Below are 16,807 nucleotides of genomic sequence, written 5' to 3'. Positions count from 1 at the left end.
AACCGAATCAACAGCCCTAAAGGGGAGCCATTTTGCTGCTACATTTGTGATTCATGACCGGAAGGGAAGATTTCAGACAAAGACGGTAGAAAATGCTCTGTTTCATGTTATTCCAGTTGAATATCCCCATATGTTTTTTAGACTGATCGCCTGAAGGGAGGGCATTTAAACCTCTCCACTTTTGGAAACATGAAAAAATGTCTCGGTACTGAACATTCCTTGCACTACTCCATTTATTTCCAATGATTTGCGTAATACTTTTTAGAAATAATGAGAACTTTCCTTTCCTTTTATCCCTTAGAAGCTCCTTGATCAATTGATCTTGAGCAGCATATATCTAGTGTTGGAGGGATATAAGGACTGAAACAAATCTTGCCACTGACAATGTAGCCTTGGGGTCCCTACCGCTTAGTAAAAAAGGCATTATGTCAGTCACAGAGGCATTGGATTTGTATATTAAAAGGGGGAAAATATAGTGCGATCGAAGTTCCTCGTAAAAGCGGCATTCCAAAAGGGCATGGCTTCGGCAGCACATATACTAAAATTGGAACGATACAGAGAAGATTAGCATGGCCCCTGCGCAAGGATGACACGCAAATAATGAGAACTCAGTTCCAAAGAAAACAAAACTCCCGGGCAGCAGAAGGGCATAGTTCTGTTTTAAAGAAAGAGACAACCTGGTATGAAATTGAGAAGTATCACCATGAAAGCCCAAACTCCCAGCAAGGTCCTTTCACCACAACAGGATTAACACTCTCATATCAATATATGTCTAGAGGCTGAAAGTCAATGCTGAGACAGGTTAACAAAACTGTTTTAATGAAGGGTTGCAAATGACAGCAAGTAGGCCGATAAACATACAAAGTATCACATAACTGTCATTATACTTCTTATATGTGTGTTTTATTATCTACTTAAACACTATGGACCATGATGGTTTCCCAGGTTGTAAGCCATTTCAAGGGTTTCTTCATCAGCCCATTAAACAGTTGCTACACTGATTCACAAATAATTAACAACTAACAAATATTTACACAGTGTTAAATATCATAGTGTGACTAATAAAGAAACCTACCAGTTTCTACAAGACACTGGTGGTTACAGCACTTTGTATTCCTAGCGATTTATTGAGAGTCTGAAAATGTTATAAAAAACATCGCTTTAAAGGGGTTTTTTGATATCCCTGCTAATACATGGTTAGAAGACGTCTTCACAGCTAAAGGTGCCAAACAAAGTGTGAACACTATTTTTTATAACGTTTTCAAACTCTTAATACATCGCTGGGAATACAAAGTGCGGTAACCCCCACTATCTAGTAGTCTTTCCTAATATAAAATTCTTTTACAGTCTCTTCAGTGTTAGTGAAAGGAAACACATCTTAACTCTATATAATTACATACAGGTGAATCCGCTACAGAAGAATGTCAGATCTTAAAGACACCTAGTATAGAACAGATCTTAAAGGGAACCTACTATACAAAACATTCGCATACAGATTGATTGTACACAGCATAAGGATTTTTTGTTATTTCATCAAGGGTTGACAATACAAGGTTAGGTACTATCTCATAAAATTGTTCTCATATGATGGAAGTGAATAAATAGGTTCTCTTCTCTTTTCAGACATGGATTCTTGCATGACTTGCTCTGAAGGTTATTATCCAAACCTGGCACAAGATCAATGCATTTCCAAGATTCCAAATTTTCTTTCCTTTTCCAGACCCTTGAGCATGATTTTAGCCTTTTTGGCTCTCTCCTTTTCTCTGATCACAACCCTGGTGCTCGCAATCTTTGTCAAGTACAAAGACACTCCCATTGTTAAAGCCAACAACCGGAGCCTCACCTACTGTCAACTCATCTTTCTCCTTCTCTGCTTCCTCTGCTCCTTGCTCTTCATTGGAAGGACTAACAAGGTGACCTGCCTCTTCTGACAAACGACTTTTGGTATCATCTTCTCAGTTGCTGTTTCTTCTGTCTTAGCCAAAACTGTCACAGTCGTGGTGGCATTTATGGCCTCTAAGCCAGGAAACATTTTTCGAAAGTGGGTGGGGAAACAATTGGCATGGTATATTGTTATCTTTTGCTTCTTTGTTCAAATTGGCATTTGTGCTCTTTGGTTGGCATCTTCTCCTCCCTTCCCACATGTGGACATGAACTCACTCAATAGAGAAATGATCGTGCAATGCAATGAAGGGTCAGCCACCATGTTTTACTGTGTCTTGGGCTACATGGGCTTACTGGCCTCAGTCTGCTTCATTGTGGCTTTCCTGGCCAGAAGGTTGCCCGACAGATTCAATGAAGCCAAGTTCATCACATTCAGCATGTTGGTCTTCTGCATGGGCTGTCCTTCGTCCCTACTTACCTGAGCACTCAAGGAAAAGACACGGTGGCCGTGGAGATCTTCTCCATCTTGGCCTCCAGTGCTGGGTTGCTGGGCTGCATCTTTTTCCCCAAATGCTGTATCATTATCCTGAGGCCTGAACTGAACAGAAGAGAGCAGCTGATAAGGAAAATGCATTGATCTTTTCAATCTTCTATTTACTTCTTTTGCAGCTGTATCTTTATCTCAATCGCATGTGGCTATTTTGTTTTCTGTACTGAATGAAACCCATAAACCTTTCCCTGATATTCCTCTGTAACAGGCATATCACGCACATTTACACAGTCTCTATGGGGCTGTATTCCTAAGTGGGGAGGTAGGAAGAATTCTACATTTGAATGTTTCATTCTTGTAAATCTCTAATGTAAAATGCTGTCTCAGGAGTTTCTATGTGAGATCGAGACTGAAAGCCTTATTGAGGACTAGGGTGCAAGGTACCCCTCTGCAACCAGATCGGAGTGGGGAGAATGTAACTGCAGCAAACTGTGGCCCAAGCTTCTGTTGTGGGTGATACCATTTTCACCATAGAGTTTTGCCCAAATACCAGCACCTATAAGTGTGTCCTTTAACAAATGTTGTACTCTGATTTTTCTCCCAATGAGGAACTAAAGCACTCTGCATTAGGCATCTCTCTACCATTTTATACCCATAACAACCCTGTGAAGAAATGTGGCTGAAAGGATGTGACTGGCCCAAGGTCAGCCAGTATACTGCCATTGGAATGTGGGGATTCAACCATAACTCTCCCTGATCCTTACTGGACATGTCAGCCTCTACCCACACAGGCTTTGAAAGGTCACGAAAGTGATTTGACTCCTTGTGCTTTGTCACAGAGGAGATATTTCCCACCCTCCTTGTCAGTTCTGACTGCCCTTCTCATGAGTAAAACTTTGCTTTCTTTGGGAAACACCATAGGTGTCTTTGGGAGATAAGCTTGTCTGAAAATGGAAGATTGGTACTGCAAGTCCCACAATCCTGAAGTGGATCACCTTTTTTGAAACCCACAGGTTTTTTTTCTTCTGATGCATCAATCCTGCCACCGGTAAACATGGCCGATTGCTTTCAACGGTGGGAAAGTTTGCCCGGCTTCTCCATAGAGAAGCATAGCAAAGTTCGCAATAGAGAATCACTATTTCTTCTCTATGGAGGAGGATGGTGGTGACCCCTTCCAAACCCCATAAAACTGGACCCCTGGACCCAATCTTCACCAAACATAGTGGCTCTACCTCAAAAAATGCCCCCCCAGGAGCTTCAAAAGCCCCAATGCCCTTTTTTTTTTTTTTTTTTAGGAAACCCGAAAATAAGCCTAATTCCCATATTTACCGGTATGGGAATTTGGCTTTTTTCAGGTTTCCTGAAAAAAAAATTGGGCCCAATAAACCCGAACCCAAAATTTACCAAAAAAAAATTGTGTGCTCAAGCCTATCTAAATGGCTTGCCGTTGAAAGAGCTGAAGGACCATTGATCCTATTCTGTACATCTCATGTATTAATTTTTTCCTCACCATTCAGATCCTTCTGTTCTCCACACCCCTGCATAGATAAGTGAGGCAGGTTGTGCCCAGAAACAGGGCTTTCCAATTTGACTTCTTGCCTGCAGAATGACTTTCCCATTAAGGTTCATCTGACACCTAAGCAACTATAATTTAGGTGCAAGGCCAAAACTGTTCTCTTTGCCAAGTGGTTAATTGCCTGGTGGATCTTCCAACATTTTGATCATTTGCCCCTAAACTGAGAGAACACACAGTTTAACTTGGGGTTTTAATGCTGGATTTTTAAGTTGGGTTTCCTGGAACTTTTAAAGATTCTATGCTGTTTGTGGCTTTATCATGCTTCACTTTGTAAAACACGTTGATCAGGGTCTCTGGACAAGTGGTGCAGAAATGTTCCAGATACATAAATAAATAAATTCATCTAAGGAGAAGTTGTTTGCAGTTCTTGCTTTGTGACTTCCATTCAGAGATTCCCAATATTTTTTATGGCATCATGGGTGGGCGGGGTGGTTATTCTGAGCTCACCATTCCAGCTGCTGGCTCACTACAAAGAAGCCGAGATCATAAAAAATATTTTTGCTTCACTAGTTCTGAAAGTAATTACCCTAGAAAAATATCAACAGTCTGCCAAAGGCGATAATTCCCACTTTAATTATCAGAATCACTGTCATTTCTTTGCCTAGTCTCAGTTCCAATAGCTTTCTAGAAGGAAACAGAAAACAAACCAGAAATAATATCTTAAATTTCTGCTTATAAAATCCGCCGCTGAGCCATTCACAGCTAAAATGAGGGACTAGACAAAGGCAATTTTCATATCAGTACTCAATATCTCTCGAATTTCATGCAAAGAAGTAGGTTGAGACATGAAAGAAAAGGTCCCTACGTCTTCCACTGTGGAAAAGAGTGTTGGAACGCTCAGGTGCCTTCTGAGCCACCTTCTTGAAACCAGGCAGAAACGAAGGATGATGCTGTAGAGGAGACCCAGGACAGTACGTGTGGAGAGAGAGGTGTTCTTGGATTTCACTTGGCAGAGTCTGAGATGTTGCTGCTGATACAGATGCTGCTTCTGCTCGTGGTGTATGAAGTACATAGTATGAAGTGCACCGGGAACATTTCTCCTCAGATTCCACATCAGTGGTATCAGCCAGGTGAACTCCTAATCGGTGGAATTGTATCACATATCGGTTGTAACTCCCAAGAAGTTCTGTTTGAGTGGCACCCTTCCCAGGATGATACATGTTTTCCAGTGTAAGGAATTCATAGCTCCACTAATGTAGAGTTGATGATGATGTCTGATTTTATTTTAGCAACTAAGTATATGTCCAAAACTGAATAGGCATTTTTAATAATGGATAGACAGTAAGTATAGTGACTACCAAAATGAAATACTCATGTTCCAAGACACAAAGTTTTTGCATATACCAGTGACATGACCTGTTGCTTCATGAAATATTTAGGAGCAGAATGTACTGCTTCAGTTATCATAACTATATATAAAGCTTTTTGAGCAAGGTGAGATCTACAAAGGGGATGCCAAGACTTCAAAATAAAGTAACCAAGAGAGAACTCATATCTGAAAAATATAGAAACCTTTGAGAAAATGTCAGTCTGATGAAGATGGGAAAAAATTGGTATTTCATAAGAGGCTTGTAATGTTTATTAGCGCAGAATGAACTAAGCGTAGCACCAGTGGGCACATATTTCTTCCCTCCCTTTCAAAAACTCTTCTACCTTAGAAAATGGGCGTAATTGTCAGGGCAGTAGCCATTCCAGCGCCCTGGAGTGTCGGGGTCCAAGGCAGGAGCCAGAGCAGGGCACCGCTCCACAGAGGTGAACCAATGTTTTCAGGAGACCCCTGGAATCCATCTTTGTGTATGTGCTGAGCCTTGGAGTTAGTAGCCGTGTTGGGTCAATGTACATTTTCCCAGGCTCAAGATATGCATAACTGTAAATAGGGGACTACCTCAGTGTCCCCTGCATCAGTGCCCCTAGCAGACACCTGGAAATCATTGAGGACTTTTAATCTCATCACTAGGGATAATCAGGCACACTAGCCCATCAATATAGCCATCAGGCATTTAGAAAAATTAGAGCAAATATCTCTTGTCTGATTCACACCCATCTTGGGAAACTCTCCTAGATATTTCCCCTCTTGAATATCTTCACAGCAATAATCTTGAATATCTTTGTCAGCTATCATCAGTCAAACAAACAAAGATCCTCTTGTTTTCTAACAATCATTAAACTTATCCTCTTCTTTTGTGTCACTTCAGAGGAGCAATCAAAGGGCGAAAACGCACGGTCGCTTTTGCCTCCTTTATTCCCTGTTTCAGCCAGGATTCAGCGTTTCTCCGATCATGCGTTCGATCCTGGCTGAGTCCTGGCTGAAACAGGGAATAAAGGAGGCTAAAGGGATCATGCGTTTCCGCCCAAAGTCACTTTGTAATCAAAGTCTCCCTGGTAAAGCATTCTTTTGCCAGTTACCTCATGCCACCCCAGGGCTCATTTTTACTAGAAATATTGGCCCTTTCACCATTCACTGGATCCAACCACATACCCCTTACTTGTGTGTAAGGTCTCTTCGCTTTACTTCGAAGAAATGCTGGTCCGTTTCTCTCCCCTCTTTGCCCTGCTTCCACCAGACATCACCCCTCAGGATAGGAAAATATTTCCAAAAGTACCCTCACTCTATTCGCACCCTTCCACCCCCTATTTCCTCCAGTTCTTGTGTGAATTGTGCATGAATAAGTCATTTAGCGTGTGTGTAAGATTCTTCTTCTTATTTTTAAAATTATAAAAACACTATATTTTGAACACTTGTCTCTTTATTAGGTGTTTTTCTTAAGGGACGTATCCACATTAATGCTGGTTAAAAGATCCCTAAAGTTGCCCCAGCCTCTAGCAAAGTGTAGTCTTTATGCTAACTAACCCAACTAAAATGGAGCCAGTGTGGTGTAGCCGTTACTAATGGTAGACTCTAATCTAGAGAACTGAGTTTGATTCCGCACTCCTCCACATGAGCAGCAGTCTCTAATATGGTGAACAGGGTTGTTTTCCCCACTCCTTCATATGAAGCCTGCTGGGTGACCTTTGGCTTGTCACAGTTCTCTCTGAACTCTCTCAGCCCCACCTGCCTCACATGGTGGTTGTGGGGAGAGGAAGGGAAGGTGATATGAAGCTGGTTTGAGTCCCCTTAATAAAATAGAGAAAATTGGGGTATAAAAACCAACTCTTCTTCTCTAATTAGGGTAACATATGAGGGGATATGTTAGATTAGAAATAGATTAGAAGGACAATTCAAATCGTTTGGACGAAACAGAATTAGAATATGTATGCAACAGTAAAACTCAGAATCACTGAATGAAATTGCTTGGCAGTACATGTAAAACAGAGGGAAGGTAGCATGATAAAGCCTTATCTCACCAGATCTTGGAAGCTAACATGAGTCTGTACTTAGAAGGGAGACCACCAAAGGAGATTTTGTGGAGGAGGACAATGGAAAACCTCATCTGTGTCTCACTTGCCTTGAAAGCCTCTTGCTGGGGTCACCATAAGTTGGCTGCAACCAGACGACACTTTACAAAAATATGTGTAGAATGGAATAGCCATTCTCCTCAGTTCTAAGAAACTATGCAGGGTCATTACTTAGAAGGAATACCACCAAGGAAGACTCTGCAGAGAAAGGCAATGGACAACCACCTCTGCTTCTCACTTGCCTTTCAAGACCCTTGCTGGGCAGACAAAAATTGGCGGCGACTTGACAGCAGTTTACACACGTATACTGGACAAACATAAGTAATTCCTCACAGAACACATGGGACTTGCTGACACACACTCTGTTGAAGGATGTTGAAGGATGCTGGATTATGTGTCTTCAAGGGGGTCAAAAGAAATGTGTAAATCTATTCAGGGGCAGTTCTATTGCTAACTAAGAGGAACCTCCAGTATCCACTTGAATGGTAGTCATTGGTGGACAGTGGGAATGGCTGATGGCTCAATGTCCAGCTTGTGGGTTTCCCAGTAGCACTGTGCTCTAGGAAATAAAAAGTGTCCCAGATGAGCCATTTCTCAGATTTAGTTGGGCCCTTATTGTGATCTTAGATTTATCTTTGACCAGTACAGATGCCGTACATTGAAGAGTTCTCTTCTCATACAGTAACTGATTTTGGTTCCAGCCTGATAACAAAGTTCTACCAGCACATCCTCGCCTTGGTGTTTGCCATCCATGAGATCAACAGGAACCCCAATATCTTGCCCAATGTCACTCTTGGGTTCCACATCCATGACTCCTACATATATCTGAAATGGACTTACAGGACCACCATGGACCTCCTCTTCACATCACTTGAACTTGTCCCAAACTTCAAGTGTGGCACCCAGAAAAAAATGATGGGTGTCATTGGGGGATATAGTTCTGAAACCTCAACAGACATGGCAACTCTCTTAAGTCGTTACAAGATCCCACAGGTAGGATCAGAGAACTGCAATTATTTGGAGTTTTACAAATCTCACATGCAGTTTAATCCCCCATCCTGATCTAGGGCCAAGGGTTCCAAAGAGTAAGAACTATGAGCAAAAAATACAGGGAGAGGTGAAATATGTAACATTGAATTTGGGTGTGATATGCATCTTGAAATGAGAGTTGTCAGGAAGGATTTCAAAGGATTTGTGTTGAATATTCCTTTTGAATATGTGGAGATGATTTGGGGGGCAGGAACGTGGTATAATACTTGATTCTGTTCAATGCATGGGTGTTGATTTGATTGTTGGCCAATTCCATCCATCTACTGGATAATCCATTCTAAGTACTATAAACAGTTCTTCTATTACAGTAGCTACTCAAAATGGAAGCAAAGAAGGGTTGCAGGGGAAAGTAAAAGAAGCAGATTCAGACAAGTCTTTTGAGATCTTCCCCTGTACTTAGCATATGCTCCAATTCTTAAAGTATAAATTTTAAGCATGCTTCTCTTGAATCCAAACTGTTTAATTCCAGAATCGTGCCCATAAGAAAGAGCACTGCTGGATTTTACATAGAATATAACACTGATTAAATGGTGTGTTGAAAGCAAGGTTCTGTTTTACTCATAGGAATTAGTCAAAAATAATTGTCAGATTAGCATAGAAGGTTACTGGTGAACAAGCAGTAAGACATGGCTCAGTAGGACAGCAACTGCTTGTTATAGAGAAGGTCCCAGGTTCAATCCCCAACATCTCCAGTTAAACTGATCAGGCAGTACTTAATGGGAGAGACCTCTGTGGAAACACTGGAGAGCCATTGCCAGTCAGGGTAGACAATACTGACCTTCCAATGAAGGGAATGCAAATTCTTGCTGAACAGCTTTACCTGATACACACTTAGGCAATCTGATTGTATTTTCTAAAACAATTAACAAAAAATAATCAATATCTACCCAAACTCCAGTACCATAAGGTATCATTTGGTTCACTTTTCCAAAAAAGGCTGCCAGATAATACATTCCTTTTGCTGTGTGAAAAATGTGTGTGTGTGTGTGTGTGTGTGTATAATCTTTTGAGAAATAAATTGAAATTGGGCATGATTGAGATTTAAAATTGTTATCTTTTATGTATTTTTTATACTTGTTTTATTCACACTATAAGCCGCCTTGAGTTCTGCAAGGTGAAAAAATGGCTAATATTTTAAATAAATAAAACAAAAATGTAAAACACTGCCACAGATCCAGACAAGTTAACTAGCTGCAACAGGAAATATGCAGGAAAAAAAAGATGTGCAACAGTCGGGAAAACTGAGTCGTCTTTTATGCAATTTATGTAACTGATATAATAGGATCGAGCTCTGAGGTAACATTTAACGACCTTCTGAAACAAGAAGGTGATAAATGAAGGATTCCTATTCTCCCTCTGTAACATGATTTTTTTTTTTTTGTTATTAGTTTTCATTTGGCTCATTTGAATCAGCAGTGGATAACCAAACCAGTCTCCCTCTCTTTTACCGCACGGTCCCCCAGGAAGCCCTTCAGTATGAGGGAATTGTCCAGCTACTTTTGCATTTCAGCTGGAAATGGGTTGGGCTCTACACTATGGATAATGAAGTAGGAGACCGTTTTTTGCAAGCATTTGAGCCGATGCTTTCCAGGAAAGGAATCTGTGTGGCCTTCAGAGAAAAAGCCGTAATACAAATCATGTCTGATGACATAAATTTTATATTAAAATATTTATTCAGTAGTAATACAGATTTCTTGGACAGCAAAGCCAATGCAATTGTTCTCCATGGAGAAAGTGTAACCCTTGTCTGGCTGGCAACCATTTTCGCTGTTCCCACAATTTTAATGAATGTAACAGGTTCTGATTACGTGGTGAGAACCTCTACAGGAAAGGTGTGGATTACAACAGCCCAGATTGACTTTGCATTCAGTATTACACAAAAGATATCTAATATACAAATATTTCATGGTGCTCTTTCCTTCACAATTCATTCAAAGGACATCCCAGGATTCCATAGATTTCTCCAACTTATAAAACCTTCCTGGGCAAAGGGGGATAGTTTTATCAAGGAATTCTGGGAACAAGTCTTTCAATGTGCATTACCAGATGACATTAATCCAATGAATTCGGAAGAGACATGCACTGGAGGGGAGAGACTGGAGACTGTCCCTGCACCTTTTTTTGAAATGAGCATGACTGGCCATAGCTACAGTATCTATAATGCTGTTTATGCCATTGCACATGCTCTACACAACTTGGCATCTGCCAGAACCAACCACAGAGCCATGGAGGATGTGGGCAGCCTGGCTTCTCTGAATGTGCCACCTTGGAAGGTATTTGCTCTTCACTGACAAAAAAAAATCCCCTGCCATGCTGAGGGTTGCAAAGAGGTAGGGCCGTTGAAAAAGTGTCACTGACGATTCGAGATCACCTCTGTGTTAAAACTCGGAAGTGACATCAACCCTCTGTCCCCAGCATGATGCTCTCAGAATTCCCCAAATTTCCATGGTAAAAGCCATAGAAATTATGGGAACTCCTATAGAATCATGGAGTGTTTCCCTCTGACTAATCAGAGCACAGATCTAGAGATGGAGTTGAAAAGTGAGAAATTACATCTCACCGCCTGGTAAGCTCTGACCCTCTGTCCCTTTCTGACCAGCCCCTGCAGACTTTGCTTCTTTTCATGCTTCCTTTGGCTTCCTGCAGCTCTGTAGGAAAGGTGGGAGCATGCATATTGTCCTTCTAATGGATACGTTCATTTGTGTATATATGACGATGAATGCTGCTGGCCAACAAAATGCACTCAGGATGCAACAAAACCAAAATGGATTTTTTTTGGGAAGCTCCCTCGGCAGCATTCATTCCAGAAACACCATGAATCAAACTTGATTCCTTTGTCTTGTTACTGGCCATGGAAGCTTATTCTTTCTTTTTTCTTTCTTTCTTTTTTTAAGCCATGGAAGATATTCTCATGAGCAACCAAAATAGTAGCATTCATTAAAAAAAAAAAACCTTCTGTTCTCGACGAAATTAATCTAAAAATCAGTTTGAAACTGAAAAGAATTGGTGTGAGTACATTCAAATCCATGGAATTGACTCCCGGGTCTTTAATACACTTTCTCTTTTGACTAAGCTCCACATACTTCTTCAGAGAATTGTTTTCAACAACAGTGCCGGAGATGAAGTGACCTTTAATGAACATGGAGAATTGAAAGGTGGATTTGATATTACCAATTTGGTCACTTTTCCAAATAAGTCCTATGTAAGAGTCCAGATCGGGAGTCTGGATCCTCAGGTTCCACTTAGTAAAAGATTTACCTTCAACGAGGACAGAATTAAGTGGAACAGGAACTTTGCACAGGTGAGAAAACCTCTCCATTGTCTCTCAAAAATATACAAAACTCTGTCATTTAATGAAATGAGTAGACAGAAGATTTAAGGAAGACAGAAAACAGACTCAACAATTTTTCAGTCCCTAAATGTTGCTGATTGAGACATGGGCTGCCCATTCCTGACCTTTTGGTGGCTGGGAACTAAGGCATGGCTGAGGCGTAGCTGAGGCACCTCCAAAGCCGGTTCCCAGCTGCCGATAGGCTTTAAAAAATCCTTTTGGAGGCTTTTTCTTTTGAAAATGGGGCATTTTGCCCCATTGAGAACAGCAAGGTTATGCCTGCAAAAAAGCCGAAAGAAAACAGGAAGCTGCCTATCGGCAGCTCCGCCCCCCAGCATGCCATAGGAACACCCCCCACACCAGGATGCCAGCATGGGGCTTTGTGCTGGAGGAACACCGGTGGAAGGCCCAGTCGCCGTCCACGGGTGGCAATGCCGCGGCAGCCCTGGGAGACCAGCGTACAGGTCTCCCCACCACCGTTGGGGCCACTCTGCGAGGAGTAAGTGGCCCAACCGCCGATGCAGGGCCCCCCAATGTTGGTGCAGCCCCTTCTTGGCCTCTAAAGGACTTTCATCCCAGAGATTCAGGAATGGTCTGTGAATTACACCATCATTGGGCTCAACATGCGTGAAACATTTCAACCTCCGTTGGTTCCATAGTGGTCTGGATGACGCAAATTTTCCCTTGATATCCAAGATGTTACTCTTCCCTTTACCTTGACAACTTTTACAGCTATTGTGAAGCAAAATACTCCCAAAATCTTCTCTGTTCTACATTCTCGTTTTCTTCAATGACAGCTTCCTCCCTTATCTTTGTGTAATGACAACTGCAAGCCTGGTTACAGCAAGAAAAAGAAGGAAGGGGAGCCATTCTGCTGCTATGATTGTGATGCATGTCCGGAAGGAAAGATTTCAGACAAAGAGGGTAGGAAATGCTCTGATTCATATTCCTCCTTGCGTTGCTCCATTTATTTCCAGAGACTTTTGTAATACATTTTAGAAATAATGGGAACTCGGTTCTTAAGAAAACACAACTCCCTGGCCGCAGATAGGCATAGTTCTGTTTCAAGGAAAGAGACAACCTGGTACGAAATTGTGAAGTATCACCATGAACTCCCAAACTCCCAGAAAGGTCCTTCCACCACAATAGGATTCACACTCTCATATCAATATATGTTTATAGGCTGATAGTCAATGCTAGGGCCGGTTAACAAAACTGTTTTCATCAATGGTAGCAAATGACAGCAAGTAGGCCAAACATACAAGGTGTCTAATAACTGTCACTATACTTCATATATGTGTGTTTTATTATCTCCTTAAATACTATGGACCATGATAGTTACCCAGTTTGTAAGCCATTTCGAGGGTGTCTTTATCAGCTCACTAAACAGTTGCTAGAAAGATTCATAAATAATTAAAAACTAACAGATATTTACACACTGTTAAAAATAATGTATGTGTTAAGTGCCGTCAAGTTGCATGTGACTAATAAAGAAACGTACCAGTTTCTAGGAGACACCATCTAGTAGTTTTCCCAAGTATAAAATTAATACAGTCCCTTCAGTGTTAGTGAAAGGAAACACATCATAACTTGATATAATTACATACAGGTGAACCAGCTATAGAAGTCTGTAAGACCTTAAAGACACCTACTTACAGTAGACACCTCTAACAGAACAGATCTTAAAGAGAACCCACTATACAAGTCATTTGAATTTCAGGTTGGTTGTACCCAGCATGGTGATTATTTATTATTTAATCAAGGGTTGATGATACAAGGTTAGGTACTATCTCATAGGGCTGTTGAAAAAAAAATTCGGTAAAGTTCAGCTTCAGCAAAATTTTGCCTTTTTAAATTCAGGCCGTGCCGAAGTCCAAACTCCCCCGCTTCGGATACCCAAAATTCGGTGGAAGATCTGGAGTTTGGGGAAAAATTCATCCGGGTCTTTGAAGTGCTGGGCGCCGCCTGTGCTGGGCACCTCCCCTGAAGGCACGTGGGGGGGGCTTGGAATAGATCTGCGCCTCCTGCCCGAGATCTAGTTAAAGACACCCCAAAGCTCCTTGAAGGCACGTGGAGGGGGGGAGGGGGGAAACAGATCTGCGCCTTCCAACTGTAAGGCGCAGATCTGTTTAAAGGGCCCGAATTTGCCGAATTTATTCAGGAACACCCCGAACTCGCTGAATTTGGCTCCCCGTTTTCTCCCCTTTTTGAGTTCGGTTCAATCCAAACCAAAAAAACGCTGAATCAGGGGAAATTCGGCTGTTTTACAGTTTGGGCCGAACCAAATCGACAACCCTACTATCTCATCAAACTGTTTTTATATGATGAATCTGTCTAAATAGGTTCTCTTCTCCTTTCAGACGTGGATTCTTGCATGACTTGCTCTGAAGGTCATTATCCAAATGTGAGACAAGTTCAATGCATTCCCAAGATTCCAAACTTCCTTTCCTTTGCAGAACCCTTGAGCATGATTTTAGCCTTTTTGGCTCTCTCCTTCTCTCTGATCACAGCCCTGGTGCTTGCAAACTTTGTCAAGTACAAGGACACTCCCATCGTTAAAGCCAACAACCGGAGCCTTACCTACTGTCTACTCATCTCTCTCCTTCTCTGCTTCCTCTGCTCCTTGCTCTTCATTGGAAAGCCGAATAAGGTGACCTGCCTCCTCCGACAAACGACGTTTGGCATCATCTTCTCAGTTGCCGTTTCTTCTGTCTTGGCCAAAACTGTCACGGTTGTGATGGCATTTATGGCCTCTAAGCCAGGAAACATTTTTCAAAAGTGGGTGGGGAAACAATTGGCATGGTATATTGTTATCTTTTGCTTCTTTGTTCAAATTGGCATTTGTGCTCTTTGGTTGGCATCTTCTCCTCCCTTCCCAGATGTGGACATGCATTCACTGCGTAGAGAAATCATAGTGCAATGCAATGAAGGGTCAGCCACCATGTTTTACTGTGTCTTGGGCTACATGGGCTTCCTGGCCTCAGTCAGTTTCATGGTGGCTTTCCTGGCCAGAAAGTTGCCTGACAGTTTCAACGAAGCCAAGTTCATCACCTTCAGCATGTTGGTCTTCTGCAGTGTTTGGCTGTCCTTTGTCCCCACCTACCTGAGCACTCAAGGAAGAGACATGGTGGCCGTGGAGATCTTCTCTATCTTGGCCTCAGGTGCTGGGTTGCTGGGCTGCATCTTTTTCCCCAAATGCTATATCATTATCCTGAGGCCTGAACTGAACAGAAGAGAGCAGCTGATAAGGAAAAAGCATTAAAGATTTCAATCTTCTATCCACTTCTTCTGCATCTGTACCTTTATCTCAATCGCATGTGGCTATTTTGTTTTCTGCACTGAATGAAACCCATAAACCTTTCCCTGATGTTCTTCTGTAACAGGCATATCAGGCACATTTACACAGTCTCTATGGGGCTGTATTCCTAACTGGGGAGGTAGAACGAATTCTACATTTGAATGTTTCATTGTTGTAAACCTCTAATGTAAAATGCTGGCTCAGGATTTGCTGTGTGAGATCGAGACTGAGAGCCTTATTGAAGAGTAGGGTGCCATGTACCCCCCTGCAACCAGTGTGGAATGGGGAAAATTTATCTGCAGCAGTGAGGCCTAGGCCTCTGTCGTGAGTGATACAATTTCACCATAGAGTTTTGCCCAAATACCAGATAGAATCGTAGAGTTGAAAGGGACCACCAGAGTGACCTAGTCCAACCCCCTGCAAAATCCAGGACATTCATAACTACCTACCCTCTACACCCCCAAGCACCCCTACTCCATGCCCAGAAGATGGCCAAGGTGCAGTCCCTCTCATCATCTGCTTAACGTTATAGAGTCACCATTGTTGACAGTTGGCCATCTAACCTCTTCTTAAAAACCTCCAGGGAAGGAGAGCTTACCACCTCCCAAGAAAGCCTGTTCCACTGAGGAACCACTCTAACTGTTAGAAAATTCTTTCTAACGTCTAGATTGAAATTATTTTGATTTAATTTCAACCCATTTTTTATGGTCTGACCTTCTGGGGCAACAGAAAAAAAACTCTGCACCCTCCTCTATGTTACAGGCCTTCAAGTACTTGAAGATGGTTATCATATCCCCTCTCAGTCTTCTTCTCTTCAGGCTAAACATAATCAGCTCCTTCAATCTTTCCTCCTAGGATTTGGTCTCCAGACCCCTCACCATCTTTGTTGCCCTCCTCTGGACATTTTCCAGCTTGTCTACATCTTTCTTAATTTGGGGTGACCAAAACTGAACACAGTACTCTAGGTGAGGTTTCATCGTCCCTGTGGTTGCTGGTGACATGATGATGGCACTTCTGCTGCTCTCTGGAAGTGGCACTGCTGCATTTCCTGCAACAGAGGCTTAGGACATGGTTTGCTTCTGGTAATTCCCTTAGGATCCCAGATGCCTGCAAATGGCGGCAATCTCCCGCCGATTCCTGCATCTCCCCACCGACCTTCAGCTGGTAGCCAGGAGGAAGCAAACTCATACACTGTTCTACTCTCTGCCATTTTATACTCCTAACAAGCCTCTGAAGAAGTGTGGCTGAGAGAGTGCACCAGCCCAAGGTGAGCGAGCACCCTGCCATTGGAGAGTGGGGATTGAACCCTGGCTCTCCCTGATCCCAATCGGACATTCCAGTCACTACACCACACAGTCTCTGAAAGGTCAGGAAAGTGGTTCGACTCCATCTGCTTTGTAGCAGAGGAGGTATTTCCCACCCTCCCTGTCAGCTCTGACTGCCCTTCTCAGGAGTAAAAGTTTGCTTTCTTTGGGGAAAAAAACAGATGTCTTTGGGGGAGAATCTTGTCTCAAAATGGAAGAATGGCACTGAAAGTCCCACAATCATCCTGTAACGGATCAGCTATTTTGAAACCCATAGCTTTGTTTTCTGATGTGTCAGTCCTGCCACAGGTAACCATGACTTCCAACACTAAAACAGAAGGGGATGGGAGCATTACTTGGGCCACCATGTTCCCATCCCTTTCTTGTTGGGTGTTCCCTTTGAGGCTCACCTTCCCTTGGAGACTCGCCTGACACCTACGCAACTGTCATTTAGGTGCAAGGCCAAAACTATTCACTT

The 16,807-nt window shown here is 42.4% G+C and overlaps 1 protein-coding gene and 1 non-coding gene across 2 annotated transcripts; both read left to right on the top strand.

Moving 5' to 3' along the window:
* The first annotated feature begins 513 nt into the window (after positions 1-513).
* Positions 514-622, top strand: LOC130491006 (U6 spliceosomal RNA). The gene has a single exon (XR_008933845.1). It is a non-coding gene; the product is annotated as a U6 spliceosomal RNA (small nuclear RNA).
* Positions 623-7,994: 7,372 nt separating this feature from the next.
* On the top strand, positions 7,995-14,989 carry LOC130490298 (vomeronasal type-2 receptor 26-like). Its single transcript, XM_056864125.1, has 5 exons — positions 7,995-8,339; positions 9,785-10,669; positions 11,488-11,697; positions 12,525-12,651; positions 14,088-14,989. Exons 1-5 carry the CDS (start codon positions 7,995-7,997, stop codon positions 14,987-14,989), a joined length of 2,469 nt encoding a protein of 822 aa, XP_056720103.1.
* The last annotated feature ends 1,818 nt before the right edge of the window (positions 14,990-16,807 follow it).

The sequence above is a fragment of the Euleptes europaea genome, chromosome 18 (assembly GCF_029931775.1).
Source record: "Euleptes europaea isolate rEulEur1 chromosome 18, rEulEur1.hap1, whole genome shotgun sequence".
NCBI lineage: Eukaryota > Metazoa > Chordata > Lepidosauria > Squamata > Sphaerodactylidae > Euleptes > Euleptes europaea.
The sequence above is the reverse complement of the archived record's forward strand: the minus strand, read 5'-3'. Positions and strand labels throughout refer to the sequence as shown.